This window comes from Diadema setosum, chromosome 14 (genome assembly GCF_964275005.1).
Source record: "Diadema setosum chromosome 14, eeDiaSeto1, whole genome shotgun sequence".
Classification (NCBI taxonomy): domain Eukaryota; kingdom Metazoa; phylum Echinodermata; class Echinoidea; order Diadematoida; family Diadematidae; genus Diadema; species Diadema setosum.
In genome coordinates, this window is record NC_092698.1 from 2,477,038 (window position 1) to 2,498,889 (window position 21,852).

Sequence of the window (21,852 nt, forward strand, 5' to 3'; positions counted from 1 at the left end):
ATGAAGTAATTGAGATTGAGAGCTGAAGTGCAAAAAGAAAAAAAAAGAAAAACTTCAAACAAAAACAAAAACCCATACATTAAGAGAGTAGCATGAAATGAAAAAACAACAATAAAAAAAACCCAACCAAAACACACAATATACTGGCAGTCTGTTAGTCCCTGCTTAACAAATGGTTTGGGTGTTAAAATAGATGATCATGTTCATGCTTCAAACTTCCTACATGGGGGAAAAACAAATAAAACAATGAAAAATATGGAAACATGTTTTCAGCTTTGAAAAGGTGGAGTAAGAGAAAAAAATGTGCTTTTTGGGCTCATTTTTACTAACTTTGCCGATTCTAAGTCGCCGCCGTGAGGACCGATCATGAGATTTTTGCCACCACCCGAGTGCTGATCGCCTATCCCTAGACTGCCCCTCGAATCGTGTCTGAGTTGGATGAGATAAAGTGGGTTTAGTTACATCGTATACAGGTGAAGTCATGTTGAATGGTTGGATAGACAAAATATCAAACATTTTTTTACTGCATAGAAGTTAACGAATCACTGCAAGAATATTATCTCAAGACTGGATAGGTCCTCTTGAAAGTATCTTGCAAGGGGAAAGATGACAATAAGAGAGGAAAGCAAAGACAAGCACAGAGAGAAAAAGCAGTTAGACATTGACATCATGTCTGCAGAAAGCGCAGAGGAAGAATTATAACGTGAATGGGAAATAGCAGAATATATTCCGTATAAGATATGAATACTGTGAATATGTAGCCACTATAACTTGAACACAGAAGAGCAGAAATATATGCCAGTATTTCGTGATAGATTGACAAATTCATGGTAATGTTTGACAGATGTAGATAGACACGGATAGATATGTCCAGGTCAGGGCTACACGTATATGAAGTGGAATAGGAATAACGCCTCTCACACCATTCTAGGGCGGAGGCAAAGGAAACGAATAAGAAAATATGGGACAGAAGTAGAAATATAGATGTATGACAAACGGAAATACATGCAGATACAGGGATGGATATATACATATAGATAAATATAACTATTCAGAGAGATAGGTAGAAAGACAATTGCAAAAGCCAGAGAGGGAGAGATAGTGTGTGTATGTGTATGTATGTATGTATATATATATATATATATACAGCAGAGGAGAGGGTGAACAAGAGTATGAGATATATAAGATAAACAATATTACTCATATCTGCATCATATTTCATATAGAACCTGTCAAACTGAAATATTCTTCTAGTCCAGGGTTTGGTTGGCCACAGGCAAATATGCCAACTATACAATTATAACAACAGAATTTAATTTGAGAGTGCCAGTTCATGTTTATCAAGCAAGATGCAGTACAAAATATAATCTACTTTGAAAAAAAAAGACCAAAGTTTATGCATCAGCAGTGAAGAAGCTGTTACATTTTGATTGAATTTCTGAAATAGTTTATACTGCAGCAGTCTAAATCTGACAGTGAATCTATTTATGCAAAAGGCATGTCTGAATAAAAATATCTAGACAAAGAACACTGTGTAAAGAAGGTGGAGTCAATGCATTGTCCTAATGATGACAAAATCTATGTTTTCACTGACATAATAAATAAATGGTAGTAACTCAACATGCATTAAAAAAAAAAAAACAAATAAAAAACTCATGCACGTTTCACTCATTGATATACAGTAAATATATGTACAGGGTGAAATTCAATTTCATTATCATTCGTTCATTTGAATACCTCAATATACCCTTTTAATATCAAGGCTACAGTACTTGAACCATGTACAATAAACTGCTTCTGATTTTATGCAATGAATCATCTGCCACTTTTTCAACTAAATTTATCACAGGATTCTTTTCCTCTTTTTTATTCCAGTACATCGTGCATGGCTAATTGTATGAGCCATGGTAGCGAAAATAATGAAGGACCCCTGAGTTTCCTTTATTTGAGCAGAAACAAGACTGTGGCTTATGGTTAAGTGCATAATTCAAATGCACTTTTGAGTAATTTGGGATGTTGTTTGAAATACTTGGGGGAAACAAAAAACTGCTTATTCCCCGCATGACCTCCTACTGAAAATCTAATATCTGTTTTGACACAACTTCTCCAGAGTATACAGACAAGTTACCTAAGCACGTCTCCAAATTTACTTTCATAAAGAGTCCTTCGTGTATATCCTGCGATGGATTTGCCCGTTGTGCATATACAGTACATGCCAATCTCCCTTTTTTTTAAGCATGAAGAAAACCGAAACTCTGTGTCAACTCTAGAAGCTAGGCGCTAATGATTTAATGCGAGCGATGGCCCGCGCTTAATTGGCTAATTCACAAAATCATCTTCACCGTAACCCCAACCTTGAGTATACACCCTCTTTGTACGACAAGGGGGGACAGAGGGGGAGCGAATCGGAAGTTCAAATCCAAGCATGAGTTGTGCGCAGACAAGGCCAAAAGTTCACCCCTCCACCGAGCACGTCTTCAACACTTGTCAGTCAGAAGACTTCCCCTATCCCCTGGTACCCCCCTCCCCGCCCCATCCCTAAATCGTCTGCGCGACTCCCAATTATCTCAACTGAGGGTGCTTGGATTAGCTTGGAGGGGAAATACCCATAATCCCCGCCACTTCCTCTCATCTCCGTCTCGGTGGAGGAAACTCCGGGATTGAGTAGGGCCAATAGCTGGGTGATTAGACGGGATTACGGCGAGGGGGGTGCGGGGACAACATAATGGAGTGCTACGTTCCCCCTCCCTTAAGCCCTCCACTCTGGGAATGCAGCCTTGTCAAACCCACGTGGGGCGGAATGTCATCCAGACCAAAACGCATGTTCAAACAAGTCTTCAGATGTAAGATTCTATCAAATCATGACGACAAAAAATGACAGGATTTGTCCCCCAGCAGCTGGGTCGAGTTTGCATACAGGGCGTCTGGTTTTTGTCTTCCAGCTTTGCTGTGAAAATTTGCAATACAGAGAGTGAGGTGACACAATAGTTTACCCCAGACCAGATGTCCTAACCAACTTTGCACATGCCACGGTTTGGCTGTGACATCCGACGCACCAGAGGTCTACTCGCCCTGACTTCAACCCTACAGCACCCACTGTCAAGCCTCCGTTTCGAGTGTCTACTTCCTGTGAAGACGTTTGTCAATTTTGTGATGGCCTAAAATTCGCTCTCCTCTGCAATCACCGCTCAATAAATACTATGGTGAGTCAAATTCAGCACGAGAGAGAACGAAATGAAAAGGTGTGGTTTTTCGCTCCCTTTCACTTGGTACTGCTTATTGCCATTTTCATTTCTACAAACCACATACCCCTCCTAAAAGGAAACAAACAAACAAATGAATGAAGAGAACAGAACAAATAACCTTTCATTGCCCATCAGTAACTGCTGGAGACGAAAAATATGTTCTTGCCAAACAGAATTCTGACTGTCTTTTCCCTTGGGTTTGGTTTCGGCCATAATATCGAGACTACCGGTGAAACAGAGCACCAACCGTTCAGCTCTTTGAAGAGGCAAACTGCCATCAACGAGGCAGCGTAAAGGTTAACATGAAACTCACTTCCGCCTCGGATCACGCTGGAAGACGTTAAATTGCCCGCGACACCCGATACAAAAGTTGTCAGAACTTTGAGCCTCTCCTGACAACTTGGTTTAAGCCGACTCTCCTCCTCCGGTGCTTCACTTCGTGGTGTTCCGTCGTGCACCTACATGAATGTTTTCTCAGCTAATTACATTTTGCGACCCTTCTTTCTATTCTTTTGACAGTCATGCCCGCTCACGATTTAGCCATGTCATCTTTCCCTAACAACCCTGTTCATGTTGCTGAAAGGGAGACGGCTGCCTCGTCATGAAAATGAAAAGCGCTTGATGCTCTTACTGTGACGAAGCACAGGTCGAGCATTGTGCGGCGTTTCCTTCCCGCACTGCCCAAGCATCTTGGAATGTCTGCCTCCCGTCAGACAAACTTCCCTCCACGAGTATCTTTGTAAATTAGACGTAAAATGGCAGAGATTGGGATGTATACTACCTCTCTGTATGAGCTGTACGCTACACAACAGTGGACTTTGTCAAGCCATTATGAGTAGACCTTACCTCTTCCTTCCTATAGTGTGTGTGTGTGTGGGGGGGGGGGGATAACTTGCTTTGAGCTGGGGGGGGGGGACTTCTTTGGGGGTGGGGTGGGGGATTTTGGGGGTGGGGCAAATCTTTCTTTTCTTTTCATTTGAATGAAGGGAACTACCTTTAAATGTTTCCTGCAATTCTATGGTTATTATTATTTTTTTTAAATCAGATTTCTGAAAATACACTATACACCAATCCCAATGTTATTCTTAATCATGTACTGTATACACCATATATTTCGCGAGTCTAAATTTTCGCGAATTGAAAATTCCCGACGATTTCACGAGTGGTTGAATTCGCGATTGTGGAGTCCTGTACAGAAGGGAGAAGTGTACACACATACATCACATTCACATCGGGATCAGAGTCAATATTTTCGCATGTTTTTAATTTTGCGAATAGCACCCGACTCGCGAAATTAGCGAAAATAAAAACCTCGTGAAATATTCGGCGTATACAGTATTATATATTAAAAGCAATTGTGTGTGAATGATGATTTTGATAACAGCAGTACCTCTCATACAATTACTTTCTGATAAATTCTGATTTACGCAAGTTAGCTGCATATGCTGACATTTTTGCTGTCCTCCATCTCTTTAAAGAGAAATTTTTGGAGGAGGACAGGAATAAAGAGTCCGAAAAGACCGCTAACTCTATGAATTTCGCTACTTTTGCGCAAACAACATGGACATACTTAAACCTCTTTTTATTTTTTGAAGCTGCGTTGGCCGCCGCGGCGTCCCCCTTCTTGGACTGTGGTCCTCCGACCGGGGTGTCCCCCCTGTCGTCGTCCATCCCCACGGCAACCCCTCCGCCCGCACCGCTGCTCCCTTTCGTCTTGCTCTCCTCCGATTTGGTCTTCTTGGTCTTAGCGCTGCTCTTGAGGCCGTTGTCAATACTGTGGCCCATCATATCACCATGTACTGTGGAGAGGAGAAATGAAGAGGAATCATAGGTCATAACTCTCTGCTGATGTAAAAAATGAATCAAAACAAGACATAAATCTTTCTGAGATGCTAAGGGCACTACTTGACCATGGTCAAAGAAAAAAAAAAATTGCATACTCAACTCATGAACTTTTAAATGGTTCTTCCACATTTATTTACCATTCCACTCAAAAGAACAGTTTTCATAAGAATATAATGCTCCCCAGCCGAACGACAAACGATGGAATTACCAGAACTGGTTTCCAGGAAATTTTGGTAGACTTCTTCACATACAACGTATTCCATGGAGCATGTGAGCTTTGGCATTTCAAACAAGATCCCATGATTGCCCGTTGAGTAAAGAAAACATAGGAAATGCTTGGAGCCAAACCGCCACCACCACACCGCTCTGCGGCCAAAGGATAGGCAGCTAGGAGACACTAGGTCTGTGTGATCAGCGGCAGGTAATGGCAAAGACCAGGAAACTCAATAATAGATAGATTATTCTCAGTCACCGCAGCAACAGATAAGAAGAGATTTGAGCAATATACTTGGTACTTAAACAAGTTCAGATTTACGGGTGCAAAAAGTATGCAATAAAAAAAAAAAAATCACACATGATCTGGTGAATTTAAGGAGATGTACACTGTGTACTACGGATGAATTGTGGTTGAACAAACAAATCATAAGTGAATGGGGAGAAAATCTGAGCCGATTAAAAGTACTTGTCCATTTACACCACACTACAATACCAGCTGATGGAAATACCTTCGAAGAACTTTACTACACATGCACAAGACATGTCAAATGTACACATTTCTTAATAGCAGCCAAAGTTTCCATGGTAACATCCTTGTGGGAGGAATAAATCAATTTCACCTACACATTCATTTAATGTAAAGTATCATTTCACTTCAAGAAATAGAGAAAAATAATTCATAACAGTATAGAAGGATACATCAATGTCTTAAATATCGAGGATCTCATTCTTGATAAAATGTAATGAACACAAGTGAAACCAAAATGAACCCAATGAGACGCAAACTACAGAACGAGACATCTGTTAACAATTCAAACTAAAACTCTCCTCCTACTTGATACTAACATATATGCAACATACAATTCGTTTGAAACAAAACAACAGGAGTTGCACAAAAGGGGAGCCTTCCCGCCATCAACATTCTACTGCAATTCCACTTCATTCAAGATACCAAATTTCATCAAGTGTTTACTTTCGACACGCCATCAAGCTTGCCTGTGAGCACACAGACATGGATGCATGATTCCAACCATACAGCACGATCCCATGTTAACCTTCCCATTTCAATTTTGAAAAGAAGCCGAGGCTTTCCAGAAGTCTGAAAAAGCTCTCCTTGATTCGTCATGCATATGTCGCCTTGGTGTCAATGAATAAAATGCTGCAATCACTGCCAACTTCATTTTGAGTCTGTTCCGCAGACGATACAAGCAAACAAGGTTAGACGTCTGAAAAGCTGTGCTATCTCATTCATAATGATGAACCTAATTACAGAGGAACTATTAATCAATGTATTCAGTTTACAGCATCTCAGCTGCAGAGTAGCATTTATGGTGTGCTACACAGGGATGGCTACTAGAATGGTGGTACCAGGGAGGTGAGCGGTCTCACCTCCCTGGTGGTACTCAGTTTTTTAAGAGTCTGTTACAGTTGTAGAAACAGCATAATTTAAAGAAACATTTACTTAAGTTTTATTAATTAATCTACTTATTTTTAAAACCGAGTTGAACATGTCATTAGCCATAGCTGCCAACATCCCATCGAAATCAGGGTATTCCACAGAGAACTCGGGCAGATACTTGCATGTTACATACATTGTACCATATCAATGGGCCAAAATAATACCCGAGTCAAGGAAATTCTTACATTTTTTTTTTCCAGACATGAAGAGATATTCAAAGTTCTTGGGAATTGCAGAATCAGGGTGACTTGGCAGCTATCCATTGCATAGCTCAAGTGAGATAAGTTTGTAAATTATTATTTTCAGGTTGAAATTGAGCCACAGTTATATTAAACAGTGTTGTTGTTGTTTTTTTATGAAACCTTTGGTAGATTAGAAATTTTGCACTTCTACCGGAATTTGCACTACTGAAATAAAGGTCGTTTCTAAATTCTACGAAGGTTAAGGTACAGTGTGTCATTACTGTTTTCTGTAGTCTGTTGGAGTGGTGTGTGTGTGTGGTAGAATGGAATAGGGAGCAGGAAAAAAAAAGAATACATGTATCCAGAAGTCAATGGGGTCAACCGCAGCCCAAGGTTTGATCTCAAGCATGTTTCCTTCACAAGGAAGCATCTATTTTACAGCTTGTTGCCACAGTAAACCTACACTGCTTCACTTTCCCCCCTCTTCCTCCATATTCGGGGAGCACGGGAAGTGAAGTGCCAAATCACTCTCGCTCACTCGAGTCTAGAGTGTCCACGCGACACACGCAAACCCACCAGACAAAGCAACAGATATATGGACACGCTCGTATGTCACACATACAGACGAGGAGATGAATGGTAACTAACCGGCCATTTTTTTGCCGATTCTGGGTGAAGTTATTACAGTCAATTTCGGCAATACAACCCTCGACGATCTCCTTAGTCCCTGACTGTATTAAGACTGCGGCTAAATCCTGTATCAAGCTTCGACATCAGCCCTCGGGTGAGGATCACAGATTATCGGGCATTCAACAACTCTCCCTAGAACTAGGTTTCAACATCTACCCCAATTCTTTTTCCTTTCTTTATCCACTTTACAAGATACTACTACACTGAATCAGATCCTTCATCCATCTTGAATAATTCATTTGACGACAACCCGAGCAGTTCATCATGCTACATGTCACCCTCCATATCACTCTTTAAGGAGAATTCGGACCGGCTAAAAGTTTGTCTCGAATGACAGAGTAAAATTTTATATGCACAACAGTGAAAATCTTATCAAAATTACATAAAATTGAGGAACTTATGAAATTGTAAAGTTTCGCTAATTTCACAAAACAGTTCTCAAACAGTCCATATCAATATGCAATGAGTGAGTTGATGATGGCATACCCTCACTACATTTAACTCATACAGTTTGCACACAAAATATTGAAATATATAGTTTTTAGTGCACATGCAATTATGCCCCAGTCTCAAATCCTAATATATCTGACTAATCATTACTTTGAAGTTATTCAGTCAGGAATAACATTATTATTATTATTTTTTTTTTTTTTACACAATCAATGAAAATTGTGAGGGGATGAAATCATAAGCTCACTCATTTGCATATTCATATCAACTGCTCAAGAACTGTTTGCAAAAATTAGCAAACTTCAAAATTTCATAACTTCCCTAATTTCTAACCAAATGTTATCAAATTTGTACGGTTGTGCTAAAAAATTCTTCTCTTCCTTTTCAGATGAACTTTTCACTGATCCAGAATTCCCCTGTAAGTTCCACATCGATCACCCTTCACTACTATACAAAGACAGAAAGACGAATTATTCCTATCTTTCAGCAGAATGTTGCCATACAAACATTATGCCAATTCTAAATTGTAATTCTCTCCATGAAAATGGAATCTGTTTGACTGAAAAAAGAAGAAGAAGAAGTGAGCTAAGAGCTTGTTTCCAACCCCCGTCGTCGTGGGTTGGGACTGCCGCTAACTTCCTTACCTACGCTCCATTACATCTCAATTCGTCTAGTGGAAATGTCATGCGAGTTTACAGTCCAGACGGCTCAGAAAAACTCGCAGTACGTGTAACGTGCAAGAACACCCTGCCTACACCCTGCCCTCAAATTTTGTAATATCACTGTGGGGGGTCACAAACAGAAGTTGGCTGTAAGCAACTGAATTTCGTGCCTTCCATTAATCCAGAACAACCGATCGCTTCTCTCGCAATCCACTTTCTGTCACTATGTCACTTTGGTGTAATAAAAATGAAATGTTTCAAGCTACTGGCATGTACAAAACCTACCTATGCCTAAGTGCAATTGAGGGGTACTCAACATTAAAAAAAAAAGATAAATATATAAATAAATAAATAAACAAACACATTACATACTTGGTTTCTGTGATAACACCAAATCGAATGCACTGAATTATGCTTTACGTGGCCTTTCAGGAAGTAGTAGATTTTTGTAATCAAGCCACTGTTAAGTGTTGGCTGAAAGTCCCCTCCAAAAACAGACATTGAAGGTTGTAAAGTGCTTTGCCTTGAAGAGGACACAACCACTGCTGCTCAGGGACTTGAACCATGGACCTCAGGGTGGATAATCCATGGTCCCTACCACAGGGCCACAACAGCTCCACAATATGTGCGACATGATATGATAGATCCCTCTTCTACGATTTGTAATGCCGAAGACTGCCACCCCCTCACAAAAAAGCCTGAAAATTCCTTCTCGTACAGTGCAACTGAAAAAAGAGAAATGGTAAACATGAAATGCTCACCTTGCGATCACAACAAACACCCATGCCTTCTGTGCATCTGCCACCAGACAAAAATCTACTGTTCACAATGGCAATGAATACGTAAAGTCTGGTGTTTTGATAAAAGGGCTGCTCCCTTTATAATTCAGGTGAGAGTGAGGTATTTACTTTGTGAAAAATGGAAAGAAAAAAAAAATCCACAATGAGATACCATGCATGTCAAGTCTTTCTGAACAAATACTGCTACATTCATCTGCATTCTATTCTCTCTTCGCTAAAACAGAAAAGCCCCTGAAAATGTTCAAATCTTTCACATCAATACATGTCACCTCAGTGATAACCTCCTCCTCCTCCCCCCCCCCCCCAATCGTTCTTTGGAGGCCATTCATTTTCCAACATCCTGTTTGTGGTTTACACCTCAGTTACCCTCATTACATTATTACACAACTTGTTAATCCTTGTCCTGATTTATTCCAAGTCATATCTCTCTTTCTCCTTTGTTTTCTTTCTATACATTCTTGGTTTTTTTTCTGGAATGGTCAGTCACATGAAGGATGTGGGCATAGTGGCCAGCTGTTGACCAACCCAGACAAATAACCTTTTTGTCCAAGATATGAATTCGGCCCCCAGTGTGACAGTTTTTACATCATATAATCTGTAGCGGAAGTTATCCACTAAGTATGCCAACTACATGAGACAACTTGCTTTCAATTTTTTTTTTTTTTTTTTTGTTGCTTTGTTTTGTTAATTTTGCCTTTTTTATTTGAGCAGGGTTTCTTCTTTGCCTGGTAGCCAATAATGTAAAGCATGACATATTTGCGGCACAAAATTTTCATGAACTGGAGGAAAAATGCTTTTTTCGCGGCATGAAATTTTCACGATTTGCCACTAGCATTAAGTGCATATTGTAGACAAGAACTTTCGCATGCATTTAAATTTTGTGAATCCTGGCCCTTGTGAAATGTGCGAAATTAAAATGCACATGAGCATTCCTCATTTTTTTTCAGTATTTGCCACTAAAGTTACTTTATGCTGACAACTGCTTTGTCCTCATCCAGTTGCTGAACAAGCTTTAATGAGAAGCAATGTAGAAGTAGAAGTAGAAGTATCTGAAGACAGAGACTGGCATTTGACTGGCAATTGATTTGACAAATTACTATCCACTTGTAGAACGTGACCACAGCGTCCACACCATTCTATACCATTCCAACAGCAAGGCACAGGTAAACTAAGCAACAGAGGGCCACAATGCAAGGATAGGGGGAGGGGAGATTTTGATTCTTCTGGAACTCGTCACAAATGAGCTCATGTCAAGCCAGCTAGAACACCTCGCCCAGGCCAAAAACCTGCTATGAAAATTCGCCCCCTGGTGCTTGCTAAAATTACCAACAGTTTACGCCTGCCACTGACTGCCGAATGTTTTCTTGAGCACTTTGAAAACCTGCAAAAGAAGGGCTTCAAACTGACTTCTGGTAAGGTGAGAGAACATGATGAAAAGAGAAGATGAAAAGAGATGAAGGAACACCGCATTTTCCTCCAAACAAATTCATGACAGACTAAACATCACAAATCAGATACAAAGAGACAAAAAATATACACACACAGACAGACAGAAGGTCAGACAGACACACAGAAATGTGTTGTTCTGTCAAGTTTTACTGGATTTCAAAGATTTAAAGAACCTCTTGAAAGCATGCGTGTGTCAAGTTTGGAGAAAGTCTAGAAGAAATCCTGCATAAGATAACTTTTACCTCGTATACAAAGAGTTGGATTATCATGATATAAAGTTTTGATGAGGAACACTGCATGAAGAACAAAAAAACAAACAAACAAACAATTATGCCTATATAAAATCTACCCCTCTAAAATAAATTAAACAATACATACATGGGCTAATGATTCATTTTTGGATGGAACTGAAAGGAAACTGACAATTGTTGGTCCTTTTATTTTCTTAGTGACCAAATATCATTCTGAATGTACAGGAGATAGGCAACATACAATATAGAGGACTGATTTCACAATGTCTGCAGATATACACTTTTCTGTTTGTTTGTTTGGGGTTTTTTTTGCAGGTAAAACAAAAGATTTAATTGAAAATGGACTGCATGTAATAAAAAAGAGGAAGGTAGTGTGGGGGCATTAAGTACTTTCAATTGTTTTGTGCTGATTTTGACAAACCTATTTACTACCAAAATATTGGACCTAGTCATGTTTTCTTTCCACAGTTAATGGGTTTCATCTTTCCTTTGATGCAATGACTAGCCAAGTAGATAATTCTATTACAACCCCCCCCCCCTACAAGCCCACAACAAACAACCGAATATTCTGAAAGAAATGCATTACTTATAATTTCTTCTTCTTTTGGTGGGGGTCAATGATATTTCTTTCTGAGATGGGATACCAAACTTTTTTTCTTTTTCTTTCTTTTTTTTTTTTTTGGGGGGGGGAGGTGGTTAGGGGATATTAATTAATACTGATACAAAATGTAAGAAAATATACTGTGAAGTAAATCACAATTCATCCCTGATAACATATTTATACCTCCCACCACTGACAAGGAAAAAGAAAGAAAGAGAGACAGACAAACAGAGACAAATAAAGAAGAAACTGGGAGGGGGTTGCTGGGGGATATCTCCGTATATTTTGACTTCAATGAATAACATGTTGTTTGAGGGTATCTCCTTTTTTCTCTCTCTCCCTATTTCTCTTTATCCTGGAGAGCTGCTAGAGAGGGGTGGGGGGAAAAGGGGGGGGGGCAGCAGCAGTGGGACGAGGTGACAGGATATAACTCCATTTCGGCATATTGCATAAATTCAAAAACATATCCCGTGTTCCGGAGAGCGCAGGCCGGGAGGAAAATGTTTCTACAAATGCCAGCGAGATCTGACTGAGATCTAGCACCTGGGAGTCATCTGGCTGACCGTGATGGAGGCTCTCCTTAAAGGTAAAATCCCCTCTTTTTTTTTCAGATTCTCCTAAACTCACACTTAAATTTTACCTTTCCAAGTAAACCAGTGGGACAGCATATCCCCATAGAGCTGACTACAAACTGGTTAGTTCTTACTTAGAAGACAAGATATACACAAATTTGTATGACTTTTTTTTACTTACATGTATATTCTGCTCAGATATGACACTTTGAATTTTTCAACCTGCTGCTGAATTAGGATTAAAAAAGAATATTCTAGCCATATATTTTTTGTTTTTGTTTTTCAATGATGCATAATTTGATGCAAGCACTAGTGAAAATGCACTCTTACACTGCAATAGGCTTTTACCAACTGCATAGCATCCAGCAAACATTTTGATTTGTTTATCACCATCCCCATTGGAATAAGAAATTTTTATTTCTGTCTCCCATACGATTTTTTGTGAGAATGGTGAAAAAGACAAGAGAGACATTTCAAATGGGGCATTCACTTGTTAAGCTATTCAAATAAATAATGTCATAATGTCAAGTGGAAAAAATTTGCTCACAGATATTTTCAAAATATCAATAAATAAATAATATAAAACCCAACAAAACAATTATTCTTATTCAATGGGAGATTCTCAATATCAGCAGTAATTCAGCTGACATAATGAAGATGTGATACTGTATTCATTTGTTGCACTATTCAAATCAATGATGTAACATAAAAAATTGCATCAGATATTTTAAAATAATTAACAATCAATGAAAAAGAAAAAAACTACAAGTAAAACGGCAAGCACTCTCATTGAACCTCAGAAGGCAGGTTTTTTTTCTTTTTGTTGTGTTTTGTTTTTTGGTTTGGTTCATTTCTGCAATCAATCAAATATAATTCCAAAGATACAGAGAATAACAAATGCAGTGATTAAAATGATAACAAATCATTACACAAATAGATAAGCATAAGCAATAATATTGTGCAATAAACATGCACAAAACACGTAAATAGGATAAATATGTAATTGGTATTTTTCCGGTAAATATGAGGGATAATCGAATGCAGGAGACTGCCATCATGAGCAGCTGAGCTGGTAACGAATGGGGCCTCATTGAGTAAATTGAGGGAGTGCGGCTTTAAGTCTTGTTTTGTCTTCTTTCTTCATCCCACCCACACAGAAGAATACCGGTCCCGTGATCGCCTCTCTACCCCCATCACTGCCCTCTTTCCCATTCCTAGCAAAGCGTGCAGCTCAGCGCAAATCTCGGAAACTGGGCTAAATTTATTGATAATGAAATCCACATACATAACAAGTATCTTCCAGATGGTATAGACAGCCCCCGGGACTGGTGGGGGATGGGGAAGGGAATTTATTAATTTGAAACTTTATTCATAAAAAATACACTCTATGAATGACCCAAAGTTACTGAGAGTCAAACCTTCCCCTCAACTCTTCTTCAAAACCCCGATTTCAAATCTGTAAGTGACTTAATTCATCACTTCCTTAATCTTTCGGACAAATGTACGCTTACCTAGAAAATAAATCTGGCTTTAGTATACACAGCTCTTAAAGGCCTGGGGAAATATGCCATGTGTAACTAAATGAGAACTCAAAGACAAAGAAAAGATTCCCTGCTGCAATTTCGTCCAAGAGAACCCCCCCCCCCCAAAAAAAAAAAAAAGTCTGCAAACAGACAAATTAAAACAACCACAATCACAACCATGATATCCCTGCAAGTGATATCCCTGGTTCAAGTCAGCTCTATTATACGGAAATACAGAACAGAAAAGAGAGTAGGAAATATGCTAGGATGTGATATGGCCAATTTTTATTTCTACGGATCTTATGCTAGGAAAGGCATGGATAGACATTATCATGCGTAACGCTCATCCGGATTTAGCTGTTTATTTGAACGTCTAGATGGAATCTGGACTCCCGACAACAAATGGTTTGTTTTTGTTATTCAGTATGTTCAAATCATATTTTTTTTCTCTGGTAATTGGGATCACAGTGCTTTAAGGTATAGTCAAACTACAGATAATCCTACAGGTTATTAGTAAATAGCATAGTCGCGCAGAGAATCGAAGGGCAGTCAAGGGAATAAAAAGGTCCTGAAAGATTTCTGCTGCCTGAGATTATAAACAGGGCACACCTGCACAACCACTACATTTTTGTATTTTGCAACAATCTCATTTTGTTCTTGTTTGCTGTTGTCATTTTTTTTTTAATACAAGAGAGGAGAAACTATGTTACATTTTCAACTTTGGCAGAAATGGAGAAAATTATGAACTTTCAAATTTTTCTGTTTCAGTTGCAATATTGCACACAAACTTGATGCAAATAACACTGATTTCAGTGAAAAATGGAACAGGAATGGTTTAGGTTTACTTAGCAGAATGGGATGAATGTCAATCACTACAATTTTGAGCATCTGAAATATTGTATTTTTCAGCAAATCCAGCAATCACTAACGTACAAATAAAGGGATGAAAACATTTTTCATCTTACTACTCATCAGGTGACTCTCCCAATACATAAACATTGACACATCTTGATTGAAGCTGGGAGACTATGTAATGGAAGATCTCCTTGTAATGCTATTTGGCAAGTAATATGATAATAATTTTTGCCTCCTTGCCCAATAGGACTACAAGAAGAAAATATATGTTATAATATTATGAGTGTCAAAGGCTTTCATCTCATCAGAAGACGTCTAGGGCAATTCTAGCTCAAGAGCAAGCTGAAATATTCCTTGTTCATGGTGGGTGTGTGCATCACAAAAAGGATGCGAGATGTCTGGCTACTGTTGCCGTAGCAACACTGGCAGGAGGAGAAGGAGGGCACTGGCGCTTCACTGAGGAGCGCACGCCACGAGAAATCCTCGCTCCCGTTTCGGCGGGACTCGGCGTGCTGTGCCGCTGTCTTGCAGGGAGGGAGAAATTAGCTCAAATTAGCCCAGCTTGCACGGCGGGATCCTAATTTCTGATCCCTCTTGTTCTTACTCCAGAAGCGAGGAATCTCTCTGTTGCACATTTTCACAGTCAGAGGAGAAGGAGAGAGGGATGGAGTAAAGTTAGTAAGCAAAAGAAAAGAAGACAGGGTAAAAAGAGAGGGGAGAAAAAGAAGGGATCTGGGAAAACAGCAGGAAGATGGTTGACTGACCTGAATCATGACCTGAAGTCATTTTGATTGTCTGTCTCAATACCGAGGGAAATTCACTTCTTAGTTTTACACATATATCATAAAACAAAGCTGGATTACCAAACAACAATTAATAACAAACTGCTACAAATTTCCTCCCCTAGAAGTCCACAAAACTGCTTCTTACATTGTGAGAATATGTTGAACTGAGCAAGAAAGTGAAAATCTTTTCTTCCAAGGAAAGTTGAAGGGGAAGAGGGAATGTAATAGCAGTTCCCTTATCCCTTCCACTTCATCACTGAAAGAGTGAAATAGTGTATTCCCGAGACATATTTTCGCCATGACTTGCAGAATTACTTCAACCCCCTGAAGATCATCCCCGGAAAGTTTGGTTATTTGAGTCTGTGATTAGGCAGAAATGATCTCTCGTACGATGCAGCAGATCACGATAATGCATTTTTTCCCCTTCTCCTGCTAGCTGACCAGCTTATGAAAGAAAAATAAGTTGTCATGCCACGATTCTGGCTGCACTCTTATGTTTTTCTGTGCTCAACTTGCGGAAAAAAGTAATTAATGATCATCTGTCTCCTTGAAAATTAAACTGTGAAGTCAAGAATATCCAAAACTGACAGGCAAGATAATTACATTGACATATTCTTATATCTGTTTCTCAAATCCAAACATGAAGTCAAGAACTATTACTGTATAGAAATATTCAAATTCCTTCATTTTATCAGTTGATCTATTCAATGTGAGACACTCAGAGATCAATCATGAACTTCTCAGAAAATATTTACAAATCAAGATGATTCAAAATATTAAAAGTTAACCCAGAATGACCCGGAATGTTTGAGACAGGGCTCCTGGGGAAATGAAAGGAGATAAATATGTGAGGACGGGGAATAAAATCATGAGAGATTTCTGAAGGAGAAAAAGTTGTAAACAAGGAGTAAGTCGCATTAGTGAAAGGGCCTGCCTTCATCTGACAAGCTTAGTCCCACCTATGTCAAAGTTTGTCAGCGAGGCGGCCGAACCCATGCCTGATCAATTTGTCAGAGAAGAAAGCCACGCGCTCTACGAGCTTTGCAAGTCATCAGCAGACGGCGCTGGAAATCTGGAAGCAGTTTGAGTCGGCTTCCAACGTAAAACCTCCGCAGATCATGAAGGTATCTCCCAAACAACGGATCCAGTGGCACAGAAACACAGAGCAAGGCATGATCATGACACAAACCGCTATGCCATAATGGATTTTTTTAAAGGCTTTTACATTATATTATAATTACAAAACACATGCACACACGTACCACTTTAAGATAGGAATTTATCTGAATTCACTAGACATTTAGTCTTCTAAAAAGATATCTTGCTTCATGAAACAGCAGAAGATCTTATTGTCGAATTAATCATTCTTAAAAAAATCCATACTGTTCTGTTTTGCTCAAAATGCCAAATATGATACAAAATCTCTTAATGTCTAGCCATAAAATATACCTGGCTGTTTGCTGTAGGCCCTATACATTTACCCCATCATGACATGCACCATTTAGGGCCCTTTTTATTATTATTATTATTATTATTATTATTATTATTATTATTATTATTATTATTATTATTATTATTATTATTATTATTATTATTATTATTATTATTATTATTATTATTATTATTATTATTATTATTATTATTATTATTATTATTATTATTATTATTATTATTATTATTATTATTATTATTATTTGTTTGTTTGTTTGTTGGTTTTTTTTTTTGGGGGGGGTTGTATCAATCATGATATAATTTGTCCCACCTATCTTTACCCCCACGTCAGCAGTGTCAAGAGCAGAAGAGACTGAGTAAATTCTGGAGTTTAATACATCAAGAGCACAATGTAATGAGAATTTGAAGTTATCTTTATAAATGATGACTGCCCAGCCATCAGTCCCTTTAAAAGGTAGCTCTCACCTTTTTTTTCCTTCGTCACTTTTCTTGTCTTTTTGGTGAATGAGCATGTGTGTGTGTGTGTGTGTGTGTGTGTGTGTGTGTGTGTGTGTGTGTATGGGTGGGGGGGGGTAAATAAATGTGAAGGAAGGAAGATGACCTTCATACCATACCCTGTGGATAGAAAGTCTGTGTTCTTTGAGGGAGGGGGAGATGCTTCCATTTTTCAGGAAGGGGGAGAGGAAGGGTGGGAGAGGAAGTTGGGGAAGGGAGGGGTCGGGGTAAGAGGAAATTAGAGCCAACTGTGGATACGATGGCAAAATTTGCTCATGGTAGAAGACTGTCACAAAAATGGAACGAAATAGTCATAGGAGTCCCACATCTACTGGGTACAATGCACTCACAATGCATAAATAAAATTGATGTTGTTCTTATATGTAGCTGCATAAAACTATACCCAAACAATCATCTGTAGCTACTACATACTTCTTTCTATAATAATTATTTTCTATACATAACAATGACTATGAAAGTCACCCACATCAGATCTATTCCTCATAAGTTACCTTATCCCCCCCCCCACCACCACACTCCCTCTTCCCCTACCCCCAAACCTTGGGTGTAAATTGAGTGCAGGCGGTGGGTGGAGCGAATGGATTGAATGCTATACCCTTGTCGGCTTCTGTCCCTGAGAGGAGAGAGAAACGCTGGGGGTAGGTGGAGGACAGGGAGGATAAAGGGGGAGGGTGATGGTGGTGGTGGGGTGACCGTCAGAACAAAGCATACTGGCTAACACTATGCACCCTTCTTATGCTGTGCTCTTTTGGTCTTCATCATAGAATGTGATTACAGACCACTACTAGTACTAATAGTAGACAGTGATCTTCATTCCCCATTTCACCTCAAGAAAATTTGTCCAGAGAAGTGATTGACCGATTGTGCAGCATGAAATTCTCAAGAATCACTTAACTTTTTTATAGGCCTACCCTTACAGTGATTAACCCGTAGTGTGTTTTGCATGCCGATTTGCACAGGAAACCCAAAAGCATCATACACATTGTCAAAAGTCCCTACCACAGAAACAGTAAAGAAAACAAATTTTGCTCACGATACCTTTCTAAATGTTCAAGATATATTGGGTCCTTTTCTTCTTTTTTTATTGGCTACTGAAATATATAAACATAATTTTCAGTGAATTGCTTGCATTGCAGTCAGGCAAATTTGTGTCTGAACTTTGCATTCATAAATATACATGCAGTCAAAACTGAATTCTTGAAGACGGAGAAAATCTAGAAGACTCAAAAGATTTTGAGTATCTTTCCAAGTCTGAAAGACACAGGGGAACTGCAATTTTGCGACATCCACGGAATTCCATGTGGATCTATTTTTCATTCACATACGCTTTGCAAGTATTTAGTTGTCACACTACCCATGTACACCAATTCCTGTTTCTCTACAAGAATCCTACGTCCTGAACGTGTGCATTTCAAAGTTTGCACAAGGAACTGAGAAACGGAACTATTACTAACTGTGAAGTTTCCTGCAGAGCCGAAATGTAGTATCGCTACTTCTTGCCCTGTACAAAGTGTCATTATGGTCTACACACAGGGTCTATGCATTGTACAATGAATGTTCACATATCATTTAGCAGAGCCACACATATTCTGGTGTCTCTGTTTAGTAACACCATGCCAACAAGAAGTACACTTGTAGTACTAGTACCAGGAGTGCACTTCTTTTAAATCTACAGAAACAACTTAATCAGACTTGGTGCCAGCTATCTTTAGTAGCAAATCATTAAGAGCAAAACACATTTTGTGAATTGTTGATGATGACATTTAACATCAGCAATCATTTCACAAAAACATATGATTCAAGTTTACTCCTGAAAGTTGTAGATGAGGGGAAAAATCTTCTTTTTCTTATATCAATGGTGAATGGCTTATTTGCAAACTTGAGTCTATTCATACTATAAGGAGAGGTTGGCTTGAAACCTGATGCGTGTAAGGGAAGGCAGAAGACAAGGAAATACTAGCTTTGAGAAAAATAAGGATATCTGTCAGTGGGTGAAGGGGATTCAATTCAAACACAGCACAAATAAACAATCCACCCTTCCAAACAACTTTGGACATCCCGCTTCATGTGTGGTGGTTGGTTGGTTACAAGCAGACAGGTTGAGATGTCATCGGGGTACAACTCCAAGAGGAAGTTTGAGGCAGCAGGATGGGGCATTGAAGATGGGGGTAGGAAGAGGCTGAGAAGAGGGAGGATGTTGTTTGGGGGGGGGGGGGAAGGTTATGAGGGAGAGGAGGATATGGGGGTGGGGGTGGACAAAAGATTCAGATGTAAAGGGGATAGGTTTTTCCTCCTGTTTCTAATTCATAACTACAGTTGAGTTAATTTATGTTAAATAAGAATAGTATTGCCAACCAAACCTGCTTTTTCACAAGGAATGTAACACATCACCCCAGCTCAATTAAAAAAAAGGCAATCTTCAATATAACTTTGATGAAACTTTGACCTACAATATGTACATTGTACCTAACCATTCAAAGATTATAATGATATGCCATCAAAAAAAGGAGAAACAGAAGGAAAAAAAAAACTATTACCCCAAGCTCTAGCAAATACTATTTTGTTTCATATCCTCAGATCTGTTTGTAATATCTCAGAGTCCTTCCTATTTCTACGTTCTGGAGCATGATAGATTAATTTTGGAAAGATTCAAGCTGGAACATCATGAATAATCACACACAATGTACATGTTGCCATCGTCAAGCTCATAAAATTCCAGCACAGTCTGCCATGGAATACAATAAACTGAAAGCATCCTGAGATTTCAGGCATTTCAGATTAAAAAAAAAAAAAATCCCAATGTTCATAAACATTATTGAGTTATAAATATTGCAAATATATCCAAACAATTTTAAAAATGAACTTATTGGTTGCAACTAGTGACTATTTTACTCACATTTCGTGACTACAAAATGCACACATGCAAATCCTTTTGACTGGTAAGAGTTCATGTCGGCACAATATACGTTACCTCCATAGGCTTGTGATGGGTTGAGTTCTTGTGACAGCATACCTGCCCTCTCTGATAATGATTGTGGACCAGCCTAGCAAAGAAAGAGAGAGAGAAAAAACAAACAAACAATTAATCCCTCTTTTGTCTGATTTATTATAATAATAATAATAATAATAATAATAATAATAATAATAATAATAATAATAATAATAATAATAATAATAATAATAATAATAATAATAATAATAATAATAATAATAATAATGATAATAATAATAATAATAATAATAATAATAATAATAATAATAATAATAATAATAATAATAATAACAATAATAATAAACTGCAACCAACACATGAGGGGAAAACGAATAATGTATTTGATACATTAATTACTTAAATTCCATGGTATGGAATATTAATTTAAAAAAAAGGAAAGTGTCAAAATATTTCCCATACGCAGGACAAGCAGAGATGCAACAGAGATGTGACATTTGCCAAACATTACTTGAATCAAAAATTTCACATGCATGTGAATTTTCTCAAAAACAAAATCATTGCTTAAAGTGTACAATACCCTGGAAATCAAATTTGTGTGTGCAACTAGAATACACAAAAAACAGCCATAATTCACCTGTGATTGCCCTGAAAGTATCTGATAAATCATATCATATCTCTGTAACAATTTGGCACTTGTGCTCCGCGCACTTAAGTTCTGCTTCGTAAGTGTCGGTACTGATGTGTGCACATTCTAGCTACGCATGTGCGTTTTTACGAATGATATCGAGATTCCATATCGATCAGTTAGCTGATCGTGTGCACACAATGCTTCCGACTGACCTCTGACGTACCAAACACTCTGGGTGATTTTAAAGCCACATACACAGAAACGCTGATGCTATTTGCAGGTGAAATCCCTTCTAAAAACCACATTTGAGCACTTACTTCCGAGCCAAGATGAAGTGACGATAGACGATTTGACTATACTGCGCTCGTATGAATTAGAAGAAAGTGCTCTTTTATGAGTCACAACCATGCAGTAACATGGAAAGACTAAACAAAATAAAAGATTGAAGTAAAAAATGCCTCCCCCCCCCCCAAAAAAAAAGAAAGAAATGGCATTACAATCAACTGGTGAGGTTTAATAGCAGAGAAGTTCTTAGGTCATATCAATATCTGTCAAACACTCAAACATTCAACCATGTAGATCTTGATAGCAGTCACAAGATCCCCCCCCCCCGAAAAAGAGCAAAATAAAATGTAGAAATATACTCTCTCATCTGTTCACACACTAACACTTGGAGATTCTACCAAAACCATCACATGATCACATTCCCATGGGATAA

At 38.6% G+C, this 21,852-nt stretch overlaps 1 protein-coding gene across 1 annotated transcript in view; it reads right to left on the minus strand.

The window, feature by feature from the left end:
- Window positions 1-21,852, minus strand: part of LOC140237532 (transcription factor 12-like) — a 268,067-nt gene that overhangs the window by 12,637 nt on the left and 233,578 nt on the right. The window contains exons 16-18 of the mRNA XM_072317467.1: window positions 20,525-20,597; window positions 4,816-5,044; window positions 331-429 (exon numbers count right to left, since the gene is read on the minus strand). Of these exons, the coding sequence (XP_072173568.1) occupies window positions 331-429; window positions 4,816-5,044; window positions 20,525-20,597 (401 nt within the window). The remainder of the gene's footprint in view (window positions 1-330; window positions 430-4,815; window positions 5,045-20,524; window positions 20,598-21,852) is intronic.